The 27139-nt window shown below is 35.4% G+C and overlaps 1 protein-coding gene across 2 annotated transcripts in view; it reads left to right on the top strand.

Annotated features, from left to right (window-relative positions):
- The window catches only part of LOC123547616 (uncharacterized), a 62440-nt gene that overhangs the window by 20452 nt on the left and 14849 nt on the right, over positions 1-27139 (top strand). For both annotated transcript variants that reach the window (XM_053524744.1, XM_053524742.1), the window contains exons 12-23: positions 810-913; positions 3559-3656; positions 6016-6107; positions 7321-7436; positions 9759-9812; positions 10906-11026; positions 11854-12063; positions 16444-16664; positions 19189-19288; positions 21985-22124; positions 23359-23521; positions 23922-24004. In XM_053524744.1, the coding sequence (XP_053380719.1) occupies positions 810-913; positions 3559-3656; positions 6016-6107; positions 7321-7436; positions 9759-9812; positions 10906-11026; positions 11854-12063; positions 16444-16664; positions 19189-19288; positions 21985-22124; positions 23359-23521; positions 23922-24004 (1502 nt within the window). The remainder of the gene's footprint in view (positions 1-809; positions 914-3558; positions 3657-6015; positions 6108-7320; positions 7437-9758; positions 9813-10905; positions 11027-11853; positions 12064-16443; positions 16665-19188; positions 19289-21984; positions 22125-23358; positions 23522-23921; positions 24005-27139) is intronic.

The raw sequence follows: 27139 nt of genomic DNA, 5'->3' as shown, positions 1-27139 counted from the left end.
AAAATATACGTTATGTAATTGGATATAGTGAATACTATTTTTCATGATCCTCATTAGTTTTGTCCTCCATTAAACTGATTTATGATAATCCTAAGTATATGCCAGAAAATATATCCATTTTATAAAGTATTTTCTGTAAATAAGGATATGTTGATTGGTAATACTCAACAAAATTTATTTTACTGAAGATGAAAGAAATTGATGATGTACCTCCCAACATCAGATCAAAGAAAAACTGTGCAAATACGTATAGGTCAAACAAGCTTTTCCTACAAGATTAAATGACCTAGTAGGTATAACATTGAAAGGCTCAACAGTCATCTTGAAACTGAAAATAGTTTCCACATAGATTGATTGCCTGTGGTCAGTTTATGACCCCTGTTGTTTTGGGGGTCAGAAGAACAAAGGTCAAAGTCACAGTGGTGTCTATACTGAAAATTGTTTCTGCTTACTACTGAAAGGACACTTTAGCCAAAGGTCAAGGTCACAACCTACAAAATTACATACTCGCTTGCCTCTTATAGGTCATCTTCGGGGGCATATTTGTTTAACAAACAGCTTTTGTTATAGTTATGTTTGCATTTTTCTCATAGTTTAATATGCACCTAGAGACATACGTTATTCAATAAGTGGTTTTATTTACATATCATAGTGTGTAATATGCAATCAGAAAATTAAACTCTGTGTTTGGAACAGATTTTCTTTTCTGGCATGATGTATTGAAATTTTAATACTGTCTATATTCTCATTACAAAATATAAAGATAATTAATTGAAGAAAAGATTATTTATTTGTTCCTTTTTTTACAGTTGCCTATTACATAGATCGTAGAAGTCCTGAGCAGTGTCACTCAAGATGGAATAAAATAGATCCAAACAGAACTTGTGGCAGATGGTCAAAGGAAGAGGATCTAGTGAGTGAAACAAAGTCAAAGTCTGTCCAAATTCAGTTATATCATTCCCTGCTACAACTGCATCCCTTCCATCCCTGTCCCAACTCCATCCTTCCCATCCTTGTCCCAGCTCCATTTCATCCATCCCTGTCCCACCTCCATCTTGTCCTTCCCTGTCCCCACTTTGTCCTGTTTATCCCTGCTTTAACGCCATCCCATTCTTTACAGCTCTGACTCCAACCCATCCATGTGTCCTAACTCCATCCTGTCCATCCCTGCTCATACTCCATCCCATCCTTTCCTGCTCCAAATCAATCTCTGTCCCAACTCCATCCCTTCCATCCTTGTCCCAACTCCATCCCATCCCTTCATGTCCCACTCCAACCAATCCATCCTTGTTCTAAATTGAGTGAATGTGCTTGTCTAGGAGAATTAATCTATGTTTCAATAAGAGGAGATTAGAGGCAGGGAATTGTACTGATTTCAGTGAAAAAAAAAGCAACTGGATGATTTTATTTAAAAGTAATGTAAATAATGACTCATAAATGTGTTGCCCTTTTCTCTATACTTTGAGACTCAGCTTATAATCTAGAAGTCAAGATGTCTTTATTAATAAAAATATACCATTGCAGTGGTTATTGAAAATAACCTTCACAGTAGCTTTTACTATGAATATGATACCAGTGGTGGGCTTACCCAGTATTTCTGTCTAGTTGCTCATTTTCATGCCTCATACAAGGAGAGTTGTTTCATTCTAGTTGTATTTATAGCTTGTATTCTGAATTTTAAACAGTTAAAAAACAACATAAGGGGTGGAGTTGTGATCCCAATCTGTACTGGTATCCCACAGTAGTACTTTTATACCAAGTGAAGACAGGCTTGTAAAGCTGAAGTTTATACTTTGATTATGCCTTTGTGGCTGGCGCAGATCATGATCAGCCTGCACATCTATGCAGACTGATCATGACCTGCACTGTTCGCCATTCAGTCAGTATCTTTTCTGTAATCACCCCTTTTGACAGAATGGTACTGTCCAAATTGAAAGAATTAAAAGTTCATTATAGAAATGTAGCAGGGTAAGTATAACAGCGCTGGGGTATGGTTGTTTAATAGAGTGTCACTAAGTCTTGATTCACCACAGAACACAACACACCAACGGGGAATTATTATGTCTCCCACCACTCAGTGGTGTGGAAGACATATTGATTTACTCCAGTCTGTCTGTGTGTCTGTGTCTGTGTGTCTGTCACAAAGCTTGTCCACACTCTAAGTTGAACATTTCTCATCCGATTTTCACCAAACTTGAACAAAATGTGTTTGACCATAAGACCTCGGCCAAGTTCGATAACTAGCCAAATTGGTCCAGGCGTCTTGGAGTTATGGCCCTTGAATTACCAAAAATCGGTCTTTTTACTCTTGTCCGCTCTCTAATTCGAATATTTCTCATCCAATCTTCACCAAACTTACACAAAATGTGTTTGACCATGAGACCTCGGCCAAGTTTGATAACTAGCCAAATCGGTCCAGGCATTTTGGAGTTACGGCCCTTGAATTATCGAAAAATTGGCCTTTTTACTCATGTCCGCACTCTTAATAGAACATTTCTCATCCGATCTTCACCAAACTTGAACAAAATGTGTTTGACCATGAGACCTTGGCCAAGTTTGATAACTAGCCAAATCGGTCCAGGCATTTTAGAGTTACGGCCCTTGAATTTCCAAAAAAATCCGTCTGTTTACTCTTGTCCGCTTTCTAAGTCGAACATTTCTCATCCGATCTTCACCAAACTTGAACAAAATGTGTTTGGCCATAAGACCTTACCCAACTAGCCAAATCCGGCCAGGCACTTTTGATTTATGGCCCTTGAATTACTGATTGGATCCACTCATCCAGACTATCTAATTGGATCCACCCGTTTAAAACATCTAGAGAAACTAACATTTTTCAGAGGGGCACTTGTGGGAGACATGCGCCTTTCTCAAAAGCATCTCTAGTTTATATCTTATTTTAAAATCTGTCACTAAGTTTTGCTAACAATATATAACGAGTCTAACAGTTATCAGAGTAACAATATTATTCTATGCAATTGTATCCAAATTTTAAGTATATTTATTTTTGAGAATATATCCAGATGTATATCACAAAGTTTGGCCACTAAGTCCAGTCTTGTTCTTTTTTGTGTCTATGATTTTGCCAAGCTTCTATACAGAAGATATAGCTTGAAGGCTGTCTGGTCATAGTTAAAATGTCATAAAAATAGTAATTTCAGACCTCAATCAGACTACTCAATAGCATCCTAATTTGTTTGGTAGACTGTCTGGATGCTGGCTTTAGTCTTAGGCCCAGACAGTTTTTATGATTTGTCCAATTTGTTTTACATTGTGACAAGGGGTTTCTGATGACTTTTATTTGACCAGCAGGCTTAATCTATTTGCTTGGAGTATACATGTGAATTTCTCAATGTGGGCATTGCACAATATATGATGCAATAAATATAGTCTATTTACTAATCAGAGAGTTAAATTAAGGTTGTTCAGTAATTAACATTAAGGTAAAACTATAGAGTTTAAACAACAGTATCTGAAAAACTATATGTTCAAAATTTGCAGTGTAATATAAGGGTTAAAAAATGACAATGCTATATATGTATGTTATTTATGTTTCAGCAACTGGTGAATGCCATTCATATACATGGTGGTGTGGCAGACTGGAATAAAATAAAGGAACTAGTACCAACTAGGTCAGCTATACAATGTAGAGAAAGGTATATACACTTATATGACCTATTTTATACGGTAACAATATGTTATATTTTATTCAGTGAACTGTTCAGATATTAGGGTGAAATATATCATATAATTCCTCAGTAAAAAAGATACCTAAAAGCATTTTTTTAAAAATAAAATAAAAAGAAAATATCTTTGTTCTGCATGTAAGGTCAGATATATTATTACACTCTCGAACCTTATGTAAGATATTTCAATCTTATTCTAAAATAAACAGATTTTATCTATATATCAAATGATTACCGTTTCAGTGAGTTATCTGAAACCTTTGTGTCCAACAATTGGCTGTCAAAGGTCAAATAGCCCAACTTTCTGTCTCGTTTTATATCATCTAAATCACTTTAAAGATTTTCATGAAACAAGCATCTATTGTTTAATTCTTCGTGACAACTTGTAGAGCATCTGACCCAGGTTACTTAGTTCAAGGTCAAGGTCACACTAAATGATCAAATATCAAATAGCTTAAATTATGTGTTCACTCCGTATCTTCTTGACCACTGAAAGAATTTTCATAGAATTAGCATCAGTTGCTAATCTTATCCAGATGTCATGCAGAATGAAAACCCCAGGTGATAAGGTCCAAGTCAAGTTCACACTTTAAGATCAAAGTTAAAGTAGCTTAGATTTATGTCAGCTCCATATCTTCTTACCCATAAGAAGGATTTTCATGAAATTACCATCAGTTGTTACCCTCATCAAGATGACCTGCAGAGTGTACAACCAAGATATCTAGGTCCATGGTTAAGGTCAGACTTGAAGGTCAAAGGTCAAGATCACAATGTTTTACTTCCCTGTATCAAAGCAGCATCTGGGGCTATGAATATTTTTAGTAATAGCTCACTTATTCCCGTTTGAGTCATGAATCTCTCCTGAGCAGTATAGGGTCATCATTGCTCTGTTACCTTTTTAGCTCACCTGAGCCAAAGGCTCATGGTGAGCTTTTGTGACCGCTCAATGTCCGTCGTCAGTTGTGCGTCATCCGTCCGTCAACATTTTCTAAAAAAATCTTCTTCTTGAAAAGCACTGGGCAAAATTACACCAAACTTCACAGGAATGATCCTTGGGTGGCCCCCTTTCAAAAATATTCAAAGAATTGAATTCCATGCAGAACTCTGGTTGCCATGGCAACCGAAAGGAAAAACTTTAAAAATCTTCTTGTCCAAAACCGCAAGGCATAGAGCCTTAATATATGGCGTGTAACATCATCTAATGGTCCTCTAGTAAGATTATTCAAATTGTGCCCCTGGGGTGAAAAGAGGCCCCGCCCCGGGTGTCACAAGTTTGACATAGTTTTATATAGGAAAAAACTTTAAAAATCTCTTGTCTAAAACAACAAGACCTAGGCCTTTGATATTTGGTATGTAGCATTGCCTTGTGGTCCTCTACCAAAATTGTTCAAAATTTAACCCTGGGTGAAAAGAGGCCCTGCCTGGGGGAGGGGCGTCTCCAGTTTTACATAGACTTATACAGAAAAAAACTTTAAAAATCTTCTTGTCTGAAACTGCAAGGCCTAGGCTTTTGATATTTGGTATGTTGCAATGCCTTGTGGTCCTTTACCAAAATTGTTCAAATTATGCCCCTAGGGTGAAAAGAGGCCCTGACCCGGGAGTGGGGTCTCATGTTTTACATAGACTTTTATAGGAAAAAAACTTTAAAAATCTTCTTGCCTGTAACTTCAAGGCATAGGCTTTTGATATTTGATATGTTGCCTTGCCTAGTGGATCTCTAACAAGATTGTTCAAATTATGCCTTTGAGGTGAAAAGAGGCCCCGCCCTGGGGGTCACTAGTTATATGAGTTATATAGGAATAAATACTTAAAAAATTATTGGATCATATTTCCTAGACTGCTTGATTATAATTTTGACTGATGACCCCAAGTGCTTAGGGGTCACTAGACTGTGACCTTGACCTACTTTCTTGTTTTTTAAGATAAGCCTTGAAATTTTGATGACATGTACAGTTTTGCACACCAATCTTAAAACTGACTCTCAGTGACCATGAATGTGACCTACTGACCTACTTTCTAATATTTTATGATCAGTTTGCCATTTTAAACATGTGGCTCATATTACTCAGGTGAGCGATTCAGGGTCATCATGACCCTCTTGTTTATGAAACTTTTATCAAAATTTTATTTTATGGTATATTTCACAAGGTCTCAAAATTAATTAAAAACTCCCTATAGAGAGACGGCCTTGCTCTTAAAGGCCACTAGTTCTTTCCTTCATTAAATATAGTCCACCTGCAAATGAAGATGAGACAATGTTTTAGCTGTCCCGAGCACCAAGCATGGTCTTGATAGACAAGTAAGATTTAATTTTCTACTTTCATTACAGATTTGTCTATCGATTAAGTGGAGATGTTCTGTTTAAGCCATGGACGTATGAAGATGATAAGAAATTATTACAGTTACATCAGATTCATGGATGTAAGTTTTCTCTACCTACTGTTTGATTTATCTTTTCCTTGATTTTTATCCCTTAGCCTGCTAAATTTCTAAAATGGACTAGTCTATCATTCAATTTGGGCAATACCATTTATTATTCGAAGGGGTGTTCACTGAAAATATACAGACTGAATAGCGAACAGTGCAGACAATGATCAGCCTGGTCGCAAAGGCTGAATCACTTGCTGCTAGCAGGTTAAAGGTTATGCCCCAGTGTTAAAGATGTTAGAGATACATCCTGTTTGAAATGTCCATGGTTAAGTACTGCCATTACAAGGTTCGTGGTCCTTTGTTCTTAGATATACTGTAAAATCATTTAATGTCTGGCATGAAATTTCCAGGTTTTGTTCAAAACTGCAATTTCGTGGGGATATGAATTCGTGGAGTTAAACTTTTCAACATAAAATGAATGGGAATTTTACGTGTTCGTTTGGATGAATTTCTTGGATTGACTCAACCACGAAATCCACGAAAATGAGTCCCCCACAAATATTAATGATTTCACAGTATACTGTATTACAGAGTTTATTAGTCCATTTTTTGTCTTTCCAGAGTCATATCTCGAACATTGTTCTAAATATTTTGATAAAATCTTCAGAAATTTTAACTGATACAAGGAAATCTGGCCAAATCAGATTGCTTGTCAGAAGAAAACAAGATTTGTATCATTTTGTAGTAATACATGAATGGTTCTTTGATTTTTTGACATGTAGAAAAGTATGTCCCTGAAAAGAGTTTGACGATATTGGCAGATAGATATGTACATATGACCACTGTGTTGTAACTGAAATATTGTTAAAAAATTACCATACATTTTATCTTCATATCTTAAAATCCACAAATTACTGTAAAAGCATATATTTTCACTGGGTCAAAATTTCACGAATTTGAAATTTGCAAGGTTTTATATTCACGAAATTGTAATAATATGGTATCATACTTGGATTTAAACTATACTAATGGTGATTTATTTTCGCATGGATGAATTTTTCATGGGATGTAGGGCCATGCAAACATAGGGAAAATTAAACCCTCGCGAAAATTTCTGCTTTTACAGTAATATCCCCATAAAGTACCTGTTTTCACCAAAAAAGCATAAGATTTCATATCCATGAAATTATTTTTTTGTGGTTAATCCAACACAAAAATGAGAAAATCTGTTATTGTATGTAATTTTTTCTCTTTTTTATGACAGCAAATTGGACAAGAATTGCGATGGAATTTGAAGGACGGAATGATAATATGCTCTTGGTTAGATATAAACGTCTGATGAAATGGCAGCAATTATCTGAGGGTTTCTACTCTCAAAGTGTATGTTAAACATTTATGACTATAAAGTGTTATAGAATTTCAGAATTTTATGGTAGGAAATGTACTATTTAAATATTACTAGTTTTTATATTTCAATAAAATGCTACCTAGATATTCCCCAGAGAAAACTTTTCTTTAATGCTTATATTTTACCCCACTTGGATTATTGCTGCACGATTTGGGGTAATTGCAACAGGGATTCAATGGAAAAAATTACAAAATTTCAAAAAGAGCAGCTCGAATCATCCTTGATAAATGTTTTGATTTTCGATCTGAAGATTTGTTTAAAGAGCTGAACTGGATGAAATTCAATGAACGACTGCATTATATGAAAGCAATTTTAGTCTTTAAATCAATTAACAATCTTAGTCCATCCTATCTTCAAAGTAAATTTAAATTTGTACATCATCCTTACATTAATTTAAGATCAGAATCAAATAAATGTCTTGAAGTACCTAAACCAAACTTAGAACTGTACAGAAAATCCCTTGAATACTCGGGACCAAAAATCTGGAACACATTACCTCTTGAAGTAAAAAATTCTAACAGTCTTGAGCAGTTCAAAAGATCCTATTTAACAAACTGGAAAGTGAACAACATAACATATGCTTAGAATGTTGTAATCATGCTATTGTCAAATTTGTATTTGAAATCTATTGTAAATATAGTACATAATTTTGAGGCCCACTTGGAAGATTGGGCATGCCTAATAGTGTTGCCTCAATAAATAAAGTCATTATTATTATCATTATATTATAATTATTATTAATGAAGTTTGTAAAAAAAAAAAGCAAACATAGTTAATGTCATTTTAGAACCACAATAGCAGATCTATGGAGAGCTGTCCTGCTTGTTCATGCATCAGCAGACAGGTCCTGTTGTGATGCACTTTTACTACCTCTGCAATTATTTATTTGCTTCAAACATAAAATAGTTCTTCTTCATCATCACCCACATGGTATTACATATTGGCCTTAAATCCAATATTTTAGGAATTATCTCGGTTCCATTTGAAAAGTGGCCAGATTCCATTATGGGTTCCAGAGTTATGACCCTTTAAAGGGCCAAAATTTACTATTTTGGATTTTGCAGCCATATTGAGACTTCATTTATGGTTTTGATTTGATACTTACTTGCAAAATATCTTGAACAACAATAGATCTTGGATTCCATGATGAATCTGTCAGATCCAATCATAGGTTCTGGGAGTTATGGCCCCTGATTGACCCCTGAAAGAGCCAATATTTGTTAATTTTTACCTTGTGAACACGATAGAAGTGACATTTTACATTAGATTTTAACCACACTTATATACAACTTAAGTGACAATAAGATCTTGGTTCCTTTCAAAAACCAACTAGAAATTTTCATTATGGGTTCTAGAGTTACTGCCCCTGAAAGGGACATAATGTTCTGTTTTGGGCCTTTCAGCTGTATAGAGGTTTCATTTATGCTTTGATTTGATACAAACTTGCACAGAATGTTTATCCTGAAGATCTCTAGGCCATGATAGAAACTGGAACATGTGGGGTCAAAAACAAGGCCACCAGGTCAAATGAAAGGAAAAACTTGTTATCATCTTAGAAGCCACATTTATGACCCTATGTTCATAAAACTTGGTCAGAATGTTTTTCTTGATGGTTCCCAGGCCAAGTTCAGAACTGGGTCATGTGGGGTCAAAAACCAGGTCACTTGCTCAGATCAAAGGAAAAGCTATTTAGCACTCAAGAGGCCATATTTATGAACCTATCTTCATGAAACTTGGCAAGAATGTTTATCTTGATGATTCCTGTGCCATGTTTGAAACTGGGTTATGTGGGGTCAAAAACTAGGTCACCACTCAAATCAAAGGAAAAGCTTGTTAACACTCTAGAGGCCACATTTATGACCCTATCTTCGTGAAACTTGGTCAGAATGTTTATTGATTATTCCAAGGCCAAGTTTATCAGATGAGCAATATAGGGCCGTCATGACCCTCTTGTTAAAAATTGGACAGAAATCAAGAGACATGCCTGTTGTTTGAAATACTGTGATATCATCTGATTTTGTTGGCACTAAGTTTTGCCATTTTGGCAAAAACAGCTTTTCTTGGAGATATGAATTTGTAGATTTCAACCTTTACTTGTTACTTGGAATTTTACTAATTTGTGGGCATTTAATTTCATGGATTTACTCAAGTGCAAAATCCACACACAAAAAATAATCCCCCATGAATATTATATGAATGCTGGGTTGTAAGATGTCACAGCATACTTAGAGTTATTGAGTATCACAAGTGTTATATTAAGTATTGTCTATAGTTACAATTGTTTTGTATTGTAGAAGAAGGTACAGAAACAGCTGAAACATCCAGCCTTCAAGTTTGGAAGTGGCGCGGTATGAAAAACTTTTAAACTTCTTCTCACTTACATGATTTTCATTAAAGGAAACTGAGTGACACAATGCTTATGTATGTTTGATATTCATTGTTGATAATTGTGTGTGTATACCTGAAACAATTCAACTTAAGCATGTAAAAAGAATGTAGCCAGGCTTCATGTAATGCAAAGCGGGCGAACTCCCCACTACAATTGTATATACTAATTTCCACTTCATTCCATTTAAAAAGGTATACCTGTATTTATCATGAGATTTTTTTTTTATTCCTTTATTAATCTTTTCTTAGCTCGCCCGCTTAGCTCAGTAGGTAAGAGCGTTGGCCTACGGATCGCGGGGTCGGGAGTTCGATCCTCGGGCGGGGGGTATGTTCTCCGTGACTATTTGATAAACGACATTGTGTCTGAAATCATTAGTCCTCCACCTCTGATAATTCATGTGGGGAAGTTGGCAGATACTTGCGGAGAACAGGTTTGTACTGGTACAGAATCCAGGAACACTGGTTAGGTTAACTGCCCGCCGTTACATGACTGAAATACTGTTCAAAAATGGCGTTAAACCCAAAACAAACAAACAAACAAAATCTTTTCTTACTTTTAGGGCTTTTTATATAACAAAATAAAAAATAGTAAAACTATCAGAGTGACATTTTTCAACCAGACTGTGTACTTTAAGCCCAGCAGCATGTCTGCATATCATTGAGATGATATCAAAAATTGTGTTAAAGACTTTAACCTTTAGCCTGCTAAATTTCTTAAATGAACTGGTCTATCATTTAACTTTGTCAGTTCCATTAATTATTTGAAGGATTTTTTACTGAAAATTTACTGACTGAATAGCAAACACTGCAAACCATGATCAGACTGCAGGGATGTGCAGGCTGATCATGGTTTGCAGTGGCAAAGGCAGAATTGCTTGCCGCCAGCAGGCTAGGGATAAAACAAATAATTAAACATAGCTGTCAATGGGAGCTCTGTAGTCAGATTACAGCAAGGTACATAAGTCATTCAGGAATAATAATATGTCGAGTGTTGGCTTGGCTCTTTCATTTTGCCTAATATTTTACCATTCTTCCTTTTGCTTCTTGTTTAAGATTGTTCCAAAGTCAGGGTTAAAGCTTCGTTGGGGTAAACCAGGACATCCTAGGAAAGGAGAAACACCTCATGTTAGAAGAAGACATAAGACAGAAATTGAAAAATTGAAAGAAATAGGAGGTAAGAAACTACCTGTATTTACACTTGATAGTTCACAGGAGAACAGAGTGCTCATTTTTAGCCGTTAAGATTGTTGAAAGTCCCATCAACCATTCGTCATCTTCTTTATAGAAGGTCAATGCTAAACTACTATATAGATTGCAACCAAAGTTACCATGAGTGTTCCTTTGGTTTGTTCCTTAAGCTTCCTTTGGACCAGACTTCTGGTTGCCATGGCAACCAAGAGGAAAAGCGTTATAAAATCTCAGGTAAAAACTGGCCAGAATTCAAAATAATTTACAGCGATATTCCTAAGGTGTACTTTTGCCAAATTCTTTCCTGCTATTTTGATTGTAAGCGTTTACTTTTCTCATAATAGCTTTATTTAAAACTTCAGTAATCTTCTCACCTGACACAGCTGGCCTAGCTTGCAAATAATTTCACAGTAATGATCATTGCTTGACTCTCCACTAAATTTCGACAGGCCCTGTTGATTTGAAGAAACATGGTCACCAGTATGCAAGGCTACTTTTCTCTTTATGACTGAATAGAAAATCTATATTCATTAAGGGTTACTTTTCAGTGTATGTCTTTGGAAACTTTATGGTCTGTAACTTTTTTTATGCATTGGTGAATACTCAAATACATTGGCATAAATATACCAGTTTTCCAACTATTTTAAAAAAGAAATTATGTTTTAAGTAAGATGATTGGTGAAACCCATAAGAATTAGTCCCTCACAGATATTAGCAATTTCTCACTACTGTGTGAATAATCTTCCATGAAATAATTTCAGTAGTTACCAAAGTATGTAATCATAATATTTAGCATAAAAATTGTTGTTCTAGGTCGTGATGCTAAAGACTCTGATGATGATAATAATGATGATGACAATGATGACATCAAAGAAGAAGAAGATGTTGAGGAAGAAGAAGAAGAAGAAGATAAAGGAAAAACCAGATCATTAAGAGAGATGCAGGATAGTTTGGATGCATTTCTCGTCTTATACAATATACAGGCATATGATTATTACAAGCAAATAGCTGACAGAGAGCTAGGTAATATACTAGCGGAAAAAAGAAACTGTGCATGTGTAAAATGTTCATGTATCGCTCAGTTTTTAGCTCACCTGAGCAATGCTCAGGTGAGTTTTTCTGATCGCTCGATGTCCGGCGTCCGTCGTCTGTCGTCTGTCTGTCGTCTGTCTGTCGTCTGTCTGTCAACATTTAGCTTGTGTATGCGATAGAGGCTGTATTTTTCAATTAATCTTCATGAATATTGGTCAGAATGATAACCTTGATGAAATCTAGGCTGAGTTCGAAAATGGGTCATCTCGGGTCAAAAACTAGGTCACTAGGTCAAATCAAAGAAAAACCTTGTGTATGCGATAGAGGCTGTATTTTTCAATTGATCTTCATGAATATTGGTCAGAATGATAACCTTGATGAAATCTAGGCCGAGTTCGAAAATGGGTCATCTCGGATCAAAAACTAGGTCACTAGGTCAAATCAAAGAAAAACCTTGTGTATGCGATAGAGGCTGTATTTTTCAATTGATCTTCATGTATATTGGTCAGAATGATTGCCTTGATGAAATCTAGGCCGAGTTCGAAAATCAGTCATCTCGGGTCAAAAACTAGGTCACTAGGTCAAATCAAAGAAAAACCTTGTGTATGCGATAGAGGCGATATTTTTCAATTAATCTTCATGAATATTGGTCAGAATGATAACCTTGATGAAATCTAAGCAGAGTTCGAAAATGGGTCATCTCGGGTCAAAAACTAGGTCACTAGGTCAAATCAAAGAAAAACCTTGTGTATGCGATAGAGGCTGTATTTTTCAATTATTCTTCATGAATATTGGTCAGAATGATAACCTTGATGAAATCTAGGCCGAGTTCGAAAATGGGTCATCACGGGTCAAAAACTAGGTCACTAGGTCAGATCAAAGAAAAACCTTGTGTATGCGCTAGAGGCTGTATTTTTCAATTGATCTTAATGAATATTGGTCAGAATGAATGCCTTGATGAAATCTAGGCCGAGTTTGAAAATGGGTCATCTCAGATCAAAAACTAGGTCACTAGGCCAAATCAAAGAAAAACCTTGTGTATGTGATAGAGGCGGTATTTTTCAATTGATCTTCATGAATTTTGGTCAGAATGATTACCTTGATGAAATCTAGGCAGAGTTCGAAAATGGGTCATCTCGGGTCAAAAACTAGGTCACTAGGTCAGATCAAGGAAAAACCTTGTGTATGAGCTAGAGGCTGTATTTTTCAATTGATCTTCATGAATTTTGGTCAGAATGATTACTTTTATGAAATTTAGACCAACTTCGAAAATGGGTCATCTTGGTTCAAAAACTAGGTCACTAGGTCAAATCAAAGAAAAACGTTGTGTATGCAATAGAGGCTGTATTTTTCAACTGATCTTCATGAAATTTAGCCAGAATGATTACCTTGATAAAATCTAGGCAGAGATCGAAAAAGGTTCATCTGGGGTCAAAAACTAGGTCACTAGGTCAAATCGAAGAAAAACATTGTGTATGCAATAGAGGATGTATTTTTCAATTGATCTTCATGAAATTTGGTCAGAGTGATTGCCTTGATGAAATCTAGGTCGAGGTTGAATATGGGTTATCTGAGGTCAAAAACTAGGTCACTAGGTCAAATTAAAGAAAAATCTTGTGTATGCGATAGAGACTGTTTTTTTCAATTGATTTTTATGAAATTTGGTCAGAATGATTGCCTTGATGAAATCTAGGTCGAATTTGAATATGGGTCATCTGAGGTCAAAAACTAGGTCACTTGGTCAAATCAAAGAAAAAACTTGTGTATGTGATAGAGGCTGTATTTTTCAACTGATCTTCATGAACTTTGGTCAGAATGATTGCCTTGATAAAATCTAGGTCGAGTTTGAACATGGGTCATCTAGGGTCAAAAACTAGGTCATATCTAAGAAAATGCTTGTTTTATCGCAAGAGACCAATTTTTTGGTCCAGTCTTAATGAAAATTGGTCAGAATATTTGTTTCCATGAAATCACTAGGTCAAACATGTTTTACACTGTTATGGTGTGTTTCTTAGGTGAGCGACCTAGGGCCATCTTGGCCCTCTTGTATAAATTAAAGCTTGAAACTTTACACAGGTAAGCTGTGTATCCCTCTCGGTCATTTGCTGATGCAATAACCATATCAACTGAGCTGGTGTTAAATAAAGGTCAGATAAAACCCTGTTGAAATTTTTTTTGCGATTTCTTATATACCTCCTAAGTTATAGCATATTATACCCATGCACAGTTTCTTTTTTCCGCTAGTATCTATCCAAGGGTGCAGAACACAATCTTGAGTGCAAGGTTATAAAAATAAGTCTGGAGATAGGTCTGAGGTTGCTGCAATGGCATTGGTCAATTTCAAGATTTAGCTCACAGTCTTTCACACACTTTAGATGTGAGACAGGTGGAAAACTCAGTTTTATAACCATGTTTCATGTTGGGTTTATTTCACTTCTCAATAAAAGCAGACAGAATGCAATATTATACATACATTTGTATATAGAATGATATTCTTTCTCATTAATAAATCAAAATACAGTCGAATACTGTTACCTCGATATTCAAGGGACTGTAAAAATTGCATCGACGTATCCGAAGTTCGACGTAACGATATCGACTATCTGGGACAACTTTGTACTTGTGTCGGACGTATATATTGTAATTATATCCAATGCTTTTTCAGAGGGCTTGAAAGGGGAAAGAAATAATATAAAACATAAATACGATTTTAATTTTATTTACAAATAATTTTTCAAAATATACATTTAAACGTTATTATTTTTATTCCTTCCCTAAACAAGTCTGAATACAGCGGTAACGTTCCTAGTTGAGTAGTCATTTTGACTGTGTTTAAATAACGAAACTTTGCCAGTTAAATATTGTTACTCAGTCCTAAATGGCAGATTTTACTCCGTCAAGCAGAAAATATTTCATCTAAATTAGTTGTTATATTTGAAAACAGCTTTCCTGCTTGCACGGTGTTTTATGATACTAATTATTGGGAATTAAATGCAGACTTCCTGACATTTAAATTGGATTAAAGATTAAATAACAAACAAAGCATACATACAAACTAACTTGAATATGATTAATACATCGCCGGACAACAATAGGTTGATTTTCACACCTTACAAATAACATGGATATTTTGACAAGCTGTGATATCGACGAATCCAGGTGTAAAAACAGTACAGGTAAATTGACGGGACTGAAAAATCTCATCGAGCTAAACAAAATATCGAGCTATTCATATCGAGGTAATGATAAATAATTACATTAAGGTAAATAGGAAAAAATCGGGACCGACTGAAACACATCGTGCTAACCGGAGTATCGAGCTAACCGATATCGAGGTAACGATATTCAACTGTATTTGAAATTTAGCATTTAAGCGGCCCTGGGCTAATACAGCAGTGTGTTTTATAAGTAGAAGATCTAAAACAAAAAGGTTCAATACTGAAACATGTATATTATTGTCCTGCTGAAAGGCAGTTGGGATATTTTGATGGTCTCTGTGTGTTCATGGGTCAGTCCATGTATCCATTAGACTTTCATCGAAGAGCATATCTCCAAAACTTTTTTTCAATGGATCTTCATGAAAATTGGTCAGAATTTTTATCTTGATGATATCTAGGTCAAGTTTAAAACTGGGTCACATGAGCTCAAAAACTAGGTCACTATGTCAAATAATAGAAAAAATGACGTCATACTCAGTTCAGAACTGGGTCATGTGGGGACAGGTGAGCGATTCAGGACCATCATGGTCCTCTTGTTAAATTATCTCACTTCAGTAAATTTACATGAAACTTTTGAAAGAAATTATTATTATTATTTAATGAGGGTGGTGAAAAACAGTTAAGGAACTGCGGTGTATATAAATCAGAACTATTACATGCATATTGAACATAGTAGTTCTTGATAACACTCTATCTTCTCTAACTAATATGCATGCAATTTATTATTTCAAAATATATTTCTTCTTTTTGGCCACTTTGTACAAAAAACATTTGCCTCTGCAGTGGCAATGGTCATGCTTGATGTTGCCCTTGTCAGTAATGGAATAATTTACAATTTTTCATATTTTAGACTATTTTCATTAAGGATGAAGATAATGAAATTATTTTTAAGCATGCAGGTACATATTTATTAAAGTGGAATGTCATATTATGCAACTTCTTCGTGGAATTGTGCACATTGGTATTGCTATAATGAAGGTTGTAAGAGCTGATTATGCTGTTTTGGTATTTCTGATGCACAGATATTTCTACGGTTTAAGAGATTTTATGAGATTAAACTCAGCTTTTACTATTGACAACCATATAATGATGTGTGTTTCAATATATGTGTAGTTACCTTCCATCTAGTATTAATATCTTTTACACTTTGCAGGTAACTTAGTGGTACCTCGACCCCCTCCAATCAGAAGACAAAAAATGAATGTTGGACAAGCTTTGTGGAAGAAACAGGACAAGCTACAGGATGTTGTAGCGACACAGATTGATGCCTATATCAGGAACATACAGACCAAGCTACAGGATGAGACCTCAGAGAGTAGCCCTACTGACCTTAACCTTTATGACCAGATCTCTAAAAATATTAAAAAGGGAAATGTAAGCATTTTAGATCAAATTAATTTCCAATCTAGTCAGGTGACATTCATTTGTGTGGCTTTCTTAAATGGCATATTCAACACATGTGCTGTCTTGAATATAAAGTTTCTCATTGAAGCTTACAGCAGAGTTTTTCCATGGATGTAGTTATGCCATAAGAGAAGAAATTAGAGTCCTTAGAGTGATTATTTTGTGAAAATGAAAAGATAGGTATATTTAAAACAAAAATGATAATACTTAAAACGATTTACTTAGTTCCAAAATTTACAAAGCTGTTTCATATTGCGTTTTTAGCTCACCTGAGCACAAAGTGCTCAAGGTGAGCTTTTGTGATAGCCCTGTGTCCGTCAAACGTCCATCCGTCTGTCGTCGTCAACAATTTGACTGTTAACACGCTAGAGGTAACAATTTTGGCCTAATCTTAAGAAAATTGGTCAGAATGTTACCCTCAATAAAATCTTGGACGAGTTCAATATTGGGTTATCTGGGATGAAAAACTAGGTCACCAGGTCAAATCAAAGGAACAGCTTGTTAACACTCTAGAGGTTACAATTTTGGCTCAATCGTAATGAAACTTGGTCAGAATGTTACCCTCAATAAAATTTGGACGAGTTCGATTTTGGGTCATCTGGGGTCAAAAACTAAGTCACCGGGTCAGATCAAAGGAAAAGCTTGTTAACACTCTAGAGGTCACAATTTTGGCCCAATCTTAATGAAACTTGGTCAGAATGTTACCCTCAATAAACCTTGGACAAGTTCGATATTGGGTCATCTGGGGTCAAGAACTAGGTCACCAGGTCAAATCAAAGGAAAAGCTTGTTAACACTGTAGAGGCCACATTTATGACTGTATCTTCATGAATCTTGGTCGGAATGTTACTCATGATGATCTCAAAGTCCAGTTTGAATCTGGGTCATGTAGGGTCAAAAACAAGGTCACAAGGTCAAATCAAAGGAAAAGCTAGTTAACACTCTAGAGGCCACATTTATGACCAGATCTGATGAAACTTGGTTAGAATGTTAATCTTGATGATCTATAGGTCAAGATCAAATCAGGGTCCGATGGGGTCAAAATCTAGGTTACCGGGTCAAATCAAAGGAAAAGCTTGTTAACACTCTAGAGGCCACATTTATGACTATATCTTCATGAAACTTAGTCAGAATGTTAATCTTGATGATCTTTAAGTCAGTGTTGAATCTGGGTCATGTGGGGTCAAAAACTAGGTCTATGGGTCAAATCAAAGGAAAAGTTAGTTAAAACTTTAGAGGCTGCATTTATGACCATATCTTAATGAAACTATCTTGATGATCTTTAGGTCAATAGGTCAGGTGAGCGATACAGGGCCTACATAGCCCTCTTGTTAAAGGGACATACAGGTGGAATAGTGGATGAAAAATTAAAGCACTTTGATTTATTGTGGAATCAATGTTTGGTGTATTATACAGACATGCTTCATTAAAGAGATTGATTTTTTCTTACCTTGACAACATAATTGCACAACGTTCATTATTTTGCTATCCTTACTTGCATATGCCAGATAAGAAAAACACATGGACATTTCACTTTTGAAATGTATTTCGTTTTCAGTTTGGACAAAGTAAGACAATGAGAGTTTCTTGTTCATATAAGTGATCAAACAATGCCTCCTAATTTGTTTGCACGACTTCATATATAGTCATACAGTGTTCAGTGACTTAACCACTACCAATACAGCATTGTAGACCGGTTACTCCCAACATGTGAATACCAATAGGCCACAAACAGTATACAAAAACAGACTTACTATTAATATTCAGATGATTACATAGTTGTGGGAGACATGTGCTTTTCTCAAAACCACCACTAGTTTAGTATAGATAAATCCTAGATTTGAGCCGTGTCATGAGAAAACCAACATAGTGGGTTTGTGACCAGCATGGATCAAGACCAGCCTGCGCATCCGCGCAGTCTGGTCAGGCTCCATGCTGTTCACTTTTAAAGCCTATTGGAATTGGAGAAACTGTTAGCGAACAGCATGGATCCTGACCAGACTGCGCGGATGCGCAGGCTGGTCTGGATCCATGCTGGTCGCAAACCCACTATGTTGGTTTTCTCATGGAACGACTCAATTTTATGCCTTTGAAAAATATCTGAGTATGCCTTTTATCAAGGTGTGACTACTGATAAGAATTCTCTAAACTGTAGAATTTCCTGTAATTTGGTACAAAGGAAAGGTTATGAATAGATCAGACATGAAAAGTACGAGCAAAATAATTGAAAAAAAGGCCGGAAATGGATATATATATGTAATCCTGAGTTAAAACTGGATTGTTTATTGTTTTGTTTTTTTTATTAATTGGTCATACAGACCTATAGATAGGCAGGATTATTATTTGTGTCATTGATTGATCTCTAGTACTGTTTCTACAACATCTCTGTTACAGAACTTGCACACATTTGGGGATACAAGATTTAATCTATAAAGTTTTTATTCAAGAAATGAACATCGTCTTACTTATTGAATTGACTGAAAACTATTTTTCAGGAGGAAGAAAAAAGACGTATGATAAATGCAGCTTTTGGAGGGAAAAATCCTTGTAACCTCTCAGTACGAGAATTGCTCAATATTTCCAAATGCATAAAAGGTAAGAAGACATTACTTAAATTACTTAAATTGGCCTCCTTTCAAATTTTCCTACATATGTCATTCCGTGTATAAGACCAGTAGTTTCCTTGCTGCTTTATGTGTTGCTCAACAAAGGTTAATTTTTATGCTCTCTCCGAAGGGAAAGCATATAGTCCCTGCCTCATCAGTCTGTCCATTCCACATTCTTGTCGGGATAATTTCTCAGAAACTACTGGATGGAATTCAGCGAAACTTCACAGGAAGCTTCATTATCAAGAGGAGGTGCACATATTGTCTCCGTGTTGTAGTCAGATGATTTTTCACTTAGTATTATGTCTCCCACTACACAGTGGTGTGGAAGACATACAGTCAAACTCGCTTTATACGAACTCATCGGGACCTAAGAAATATGTTCGTATCAAACGAAATTCGTATTAATGAATGTATGACCAGATAATTTGTCCGAGCAATCTGGGCAGTATCACCGGTATCATCGGTGAATAGATTCCGATATATGAAAGTGGTTAATAGTTTTAAACTGATTAAGTTAACTTATTCAGATAGCATTGAAATTACTCAAGAAAAGTCATACTTAAACAGGTAAAACTGTATTAATTTAAATTTTAATGGGCGGTCGAGGTCAAAAGCGCCAAATTACATCCACCGCCAACATTGAAGCTTGTACTTTATAACAATCATTCTAAGAGGTATAAAAGTTTGTATATTTTGTAAGACACTTCCTACCTGTATCGACACTAGAACGTCAATAATGTGTTTAAAATTATTTACACCTCTTTAAATCTTGACCTGTCAATTGATTAAATTGTTTTATATTGACATGATACACAAAGGATCGAGTGTTTGTTTGTGAATAAGTGTGAACTACTCCATTGTCCAATTGCCACACGGCACAAGCTTGACCATATTATTATTTTCAACACATTTTATAACGGCCACGACTTCTAAAAATAATTCTTATCAAAAGATGGAAAAGTATAATATTTAAGCTTATTGGGACCTCCAAAATGTTTTCGTATCTACCGATTATTCGTATCAAGCGAGTTCGCTATTACCGAAATAATTTTACAAAGAAAACAGAAGGACTCGGCCGGGGAATTCGGACTTTGTTCGTTTAATCCGAAAATTCGTTTCATGCGAGTTCGTATTAAGTGCACTCGACTGTATTGATTTACACCAGTCTGTGTCTGTCTGTCAGTCTTTCTGTCACAAAACTTGTCCGCACTCTTAAGTCGAACATTTCTCATCCGATCTTCATTAAACTTGAACAAAATGTGTTTACCAGTAAGTGCTCAACAAAGTTCGATAACTTGCCAAATCTGCCTAGGCACTTCGGAATTATGGCCATTGAATTACCAAAAAACACTTTTGCATTTTTGCCCTCAAACTGGTGCCTATATAGGGGTCCTTTTGGTGTCAAAAAAGTGCATGCACACATGTGCTCTAAGTAAACTGTATATAAAGACTGACTTACTGTTTAGATGATTAGGCAGTTGTGGAGACATGCACTTTTCTCAAAAGCATCTCTAGTTGCCCTTTGATTATTCTTGTCTGGGGTATCTCTCAGCAACCACTGGTTAAAATTTAGTGAAACCTCATAAAAAGCTTTGATATCATAAGAAGATGCACATATTATCTTCATGCATCAGTCAGATGAATTTTCATTGAGTTATTGCCCTTTGATTATTCAGTTGTATTATACTGTAGTACAATGCTTGTCCATAGCATTCCTCAGCAACCACTGGTTGGAATATAGCCATTCTTGATAGGTAGGTTCATCGTCAAGAGGAGATGTGCATATTATCTTCATGTTCATTTTGATGATTTTTTACCAGAGTTATTACCCTTCGATTATTTAACAGTAGTATACTACTAGTATCATTTCTTGTCCAGATTATTCCACAGCTATCACTGACTGGAATTCATAGGAAACTTCACTCCTAAGAGAAGATGTGCATATTATCTTCATGTTCCATTATTGCCCCTTAATTATTCAACATTTTGTAAACTATATTGCCATCATAGTCAGGAGTATATATTTTCTCTTCAACCACTGGCTAAAATTGTGCAAAAATTCTTATGTGGCTTCACTCTCATGAGGAGATGCATATATTTTCTTCCTGTTCCAGTGGAATGATTTTTTTCAATGAGACATTGCCATTTGATAATTCAACATTAGTAAACTATATCATATGTGCCCAGTGTGTGAATTCCACTCTAAAATTTGTTCTTTTTATGTGCAGTTTTGGAGAGCATCCATTGGTTTTACAGATACTTTTTTTTGTTTTATATGCCAAAGCCTTAGACATAATGTTTGAGAGGTTGAAATATGTTTTGTTATTCTGTCTGCTCGGCAATTTGGTTTGAGCCATATTTCATGTTGTCTTATAATTTGGTAAAGCAATACGTATTCTGTTAACAGTGAAAGCTGTTCTTAGTAGGCTACAAAGTTCAGTGTCACAATTTCTAGGGTGAGTTAGATCTCATTGTAAGACAGTGTTCCATGTGAATGTGTCAGAAGAAAATTTATCTGAAGTTATTCTTTCTCCAACTTTGATTCAAATGGAGAGTTAGTCAGTATTGGTTGTTTGGAGCACTGATTATGGTAACTGCATTTACAGTTTTGATTTATAAAATGATGTTGATAAGTGCAAACCCATGAAATTTAAACAAAGATCTGATATTGTTGTATTATAGATCATGGGAGACCTCCAAAGAACCCAAAGCGTTATAACATGGAGCCGTGGGAAGTGGCGGAAAGTGAGGAGGAAGAGCCAGAAGATGAGGAGAGCTCGGAATTTGAATTAGAACAAGAGGAAGAAGAGAAGCCGAAAGAGGTTTGTAATATTTGTTTAGTTGAGGTACTTTCAGATCAGATATTTTCCAAGTGCTAAGTTGCCATTTTAAAAATTACAATAAAATTAATATTCACAATGTATGGCCAGTTTGTAACATTTGTAGTATTAGTTATAACAGTAACAGCACTTTCTTGTGTACTTAATTTCATGTATATTGTATTTTCGCAAATATAGCAAAAGTAAATCTCTTCCTGTTTCTGGATTCCATACTAGATCAAAGAGGTTTTTATATAAAAAAAGTAGTGTGCCAGGTGATTGAGTTTGTGTCCTCTTGCTTGGTAAGTTTTGTGCTCTCAGCGAAATACAAAAGCAAAATATTTTATGTAGTAACAAAATAATAGGACAAATGTAGAAAGCTGTTATAGTAGGTAGCTCTGTATTCATATATGTGTCATAAAAGACATTTAGGTATGTAAAATATGTTCCCAGAGACCATCTGTGTTAAATTGAAGAGGTTTTTTCAACCAATTCTAAGTCCCAACAGTATAAGGCATATGTATCTAATTGCAGCACCTGAATGAAAGTTTCTGAGAACAGATTTTAGCTCGGCTATTCAAAGAGTATGGAGAGCTGTCCTACTCTACACATGGTCAGCATCTATGTCCACAGCTGGGTTTAAATTTTGATACCACATTCATTTTATGACTGTTTCTACTTTAACAGATTAGCTTCAAACTTAGAATAGATGTTTGGCATCACTCTCATGATATAAAACAAGAGCCGTAACACTCTTATTTTATCTCATGAATTATGCCCCCTTTCTAATTAGAATTTCAGGTTAAAGTTTTGATGCGGTTTTGCTCTTTAGCAGTTATTACTGAATGGATTTGATTCAAACAAGAAATAGTTGTTCATCATCATCGTCTACATCATAGAAGTTTTAAAAATGTTGTTATTGAATTATTGAATGAAAACAGCAGTTGAGAAACTTACTTGTCTAATCTAGTGTTTTTGTTTAGAAAAGTAGTGTGTACATATGAGCCGCGCCATGGGAAAACCAACATAGTGGCTTTGCGACCAGCATGGATCCAGACCAGCCTGCGCATCTGCGCAGTCTGGTCAGGATCCATGCTGTTCGCTAACAGTTTCTCTAATTCCAATAGGCTTTGAAAGCGAAGCCTGCGCATCCGCGCAGTCTGGTCAGGACCCATGCTGGTCGCAAAGCCACTATGTTGGTTTTCCCATGGCACGGCTCATATATTGTTTATTACAGAAACGTCCACGCTCTGAGAAACAGATTGCCCATGCTCAAGCTTGGAAGTTAGATGTCAGAAAACATCATGCTATTAAGGCCCAGATTAAACGTCTTGTTCAAAGCAAAATGGATCCTAAGGAATTGAATAAAGGACGTGGAAGGAGAAAGCAGTTTTTGATGTGTACGTATTATTGTTCTTCATAATCGTTTCAAAACATGTTCAACAAATTATTTCTGTAAAATCATTTAATTTTATGGGCACAAAGTTATGTGGTTTTGGATTAAAATGGCTATTTTGAGGGGATACAAATTGTGCATATCATATTTTGCAGATAAAATTATTGGAAATGTTGCATGTTTGTTAGGATTAAATATCATGGATTGTCTCAACCATGAAATCTAGAAAATTAGTCTCCCATGGAAACTGATAATTCCACAGTATAACCGTAAATGTTATGAGTGGACAACTGCACCTCACATTTCATTGGTTTTCCCAGGAAGCAGCATTGAGTGGTCATATAGACTTCATCAATCAAATAGAGTTTGCCTGTAATTCTTATTTTGCTGTTTGTGTTTTACAGATCCGAAACATGTATTGATGAAGTACAAAGGTTTTGAGGAGGAGAGAAGATTAAACAGAAAATCTCTTGTATTGTTGATGAAGGTACAATCAAGTTTGGCTTTCCTTGTTTTAACATGGGCTTTCAAAATTGAAAATAGGAATTAATATGTAATAAGTTTGAAAATTCTTTCTGTTAACACAAAGTATGTATTTAGTGATTAATGCAGTATGTACTTTTATACATATACATGTATGTATTTTTCAGACTACATAAATGTAGGGATAATGCATTTTTTTTTCATGTTATAAACATCTGCAACATCCAAAGGGATTAATGTTATAACATGAATAGGGTTATTATAACAAGTAGCTTGATCTGGGATGCTGTATTCGACTCGAGTGGATTTTTGCCAGATTGGATCTCAAGGTGCGCAGGCGCTGAGTGTGATCCAACCTTGCAAAATCCACGAGAGCTGAATACAAAATCCCAGATCTAGCTACTATTATAAATACCCTTTTATTATATACTGTACCTTTTTGTTTGTTGTTTTGCTATTGAACGAAATCTTCAATGTTTATCAATATTAAAATGGAACTAAGTGAAGTTTTTATGTGTGCTATTTATAGAACTGTGTCAGGTCATGCATATTAATAAAAGTAGTCTGGCAGCATACAGTACAAAAGGTACAATACAGAATTATTTTCTGCCTGTTCATATTTAATTGTGAAATAAAGGTCATTTTCTTTTACATAATTTATATAGGTATATAATAAAAGCAAATATTGGTTAATGCTATTTTACCCTAAAACGTTTAAAATGCTACATCAAATGAATTTATTGTCCATCAGTGCCACTAAATGTTGATGAAATGTGCGGGATTGTCGGCATTGTTTAATTTTGTTGATGTCATTTCCTATTAATCGTTAATTAATCGTAAACGTAATACATACATGCTTTGCCAGATGTTATGCATATGTAAAAAGGTGTGTGTTTGCTTTCCTGGTAAAACAGCACCCCCAGAAAACAACAAAAACAACAGTTTTATGCTAGAATGTTCTTATACCCTCCCAACATTGTTTAGTTTGACTATTCAAAGAATAGGTAGAACTACTGAACTCACCTATGCGTCCACGTCTGCATTCGCATCCGCATCCCAATTTGGTTAAGTTTTTGTATGTAAGCTGGTATCTCGGTAACCACTTGCGGGAATGAATTGAAACTTCACACAAGGCTGTTGAATAGTCGAGCATTGCTGTTCTCCGACATACCTTTTTTGGATGAGGGGGACCACTTAGGTTCACCCTTGTCCATCCAGATGTCTGTCCTTTCAAATTTGTGTGATGCATATCTCAAAAAGTATTTGACCTAGAGCCACCATATCATAGGACTGTTATTAAGTATGTGAAGTTGTGTACCTGGGGTATTGTTTGGGATTTCACTCAGTAAGACTAGAGTTATGACCCTTGACATTCAAAAATATGCATAAAGGATCTAAAAGTTTGTGTTGATTGCATCTCAAAAGGTATTTGAACATAGGATTGTTATACAGCATTTAACCTGAGCTTTTGTTTGTGATTATTCAGCCAGACCAGAGTTAAGCCCTTTTTCATTCAAAATATTCATGAAGTGTCCAAAAATTTGTGTCATGTTTTTATAAAAAAAAAGTATTAGACCTAGAGTCATGAAACATTGTCTGAGTGTAATTTAGCATGTGAAGTTGTAAACCCGAAGCTTGGTTTAGGATTTCATTCTGACAGACCTTAAGTTAGTCCTTGGCTTTAAGGGCGTAAAGGTTTGGTTCACATGTATCTCAGGAACTATTTGACCTAGTGATGAAACCTTACAGGAAGTAAGGTGAAGTTTTGCACATGGGGATTTTTTTTGTGATTTCACTAAGCCAGAACAAGGTTATTGCCATTGACTTAGTCTAAAAGTTTGTGTTACATATATGTCAAGAACTATTTGACCTAGAGTTATGAAACATTGAAGGATTGTAATTCAGCATTTTGAAGTTGTGCATCTAGGGTTTTGTTAAGGATTTCACTTAGCCAGACCAGATGGTATTTGAAGAAAGTACATGTATACATAAAAAAGTGCGAAGCTGCATACCTGGAGTTTCATTTCGGATGAGCATACCGTATTTCACCTAAGTCTTGGGACACCCTAAATCTTGGGACACCCCTAAAATGTGGAAAAATAATTATTTTTCTTGACCCTAAGTTTTTGGACATGTATTTTCTGAGCGTATTTTTCGTCCCTAAGTGTTGGGACTAAGGTTCGTACTGATTCAAGATGTAACCCAAATACCGTTATTATACATTGTATGGTGTTGTATCGATCAAAATATGAAACAATTATAAGAACCAAAGACTATTTTTTTTTAACATTTTCGTGTCGTGTTTCTACTAGTAAAGTGTTGTATTTTTTTTTTTGCTGCAGCCAGGAAGTCCATTTTCCGTTATTTGTTTATTTTTATTTACCACTGACTGGAATTTACCCGCGAATCGTACAGATATCAAAACGCCATGCCGGTAATTTTCCATGCCACGAGCACGTGCGACCTATCGTAATGTCTAACTTACAACGCCGTTACTTTTGTTCATCGACACGTATACAAAAAACGCGCGTCATGCATTCATTTTTTTATTTTATCGCTTCAGATTTTCAACACCGATTGAGAAGTAATATAGTTTGAATTTTATAACGATTTTAAAAAGGTATAGACAGAAATGTTGGCAAAATTCTATAAAAACGGTCGAATTTTCATAAAATTACTTGCAAAATTTCAAACAGCGCGATCCTAAATACTTATTTCTTTCTAAAAGTAAATAAATGATACAAACTATGGGCATAAAATTCAGACTTTTGACCAGAAAGTACAAAAAACAGAATAGAAAAATCTTAAATAATGAAAAGGCGGCAGCAATTTAAAAATATGAAGTAAAACGATTTTTGGCAAACAGATTTCTGTTACGTGAACTCGTGAACGTAAATAGAAAATGCGGTTAAAAAACAAAAACAATAATGATGTTGTTGCGTATTTTTAATAAGTTTTGAATGAATCTTTGTACATGTACATGTATTTTTTGTCACGACACCTTATAATAAGATATTCTTCTGAAACCATTTTGTAATTTCCTTGAGGGCAAATAGGTCACAGAGGTAAGATATTCGCTATTATAGTTTGACACGTTTACCTGTCAGTTTATACGGGATATTGCACATTCGCTTTAACA

Source organism: Mercenaria mercenaria, chromosome 15, assembly GCF_021730395.1.
Source record: "Mercenaria mercenaria strain notata chromosome 15, MADL_Memer_1, whole genome shotgun sequence".
Lineage (NCBI taxonomy): Eukaryota > Metazoa > Mollusca > Bivalvia > Venerida > Veneridae > Mercenaria > Mercenaria mercenaria.
Note: the sequence above shows the minus strand (reverse complement) of the source record. Positions and strands in the feature narration are given on the sequence as shown.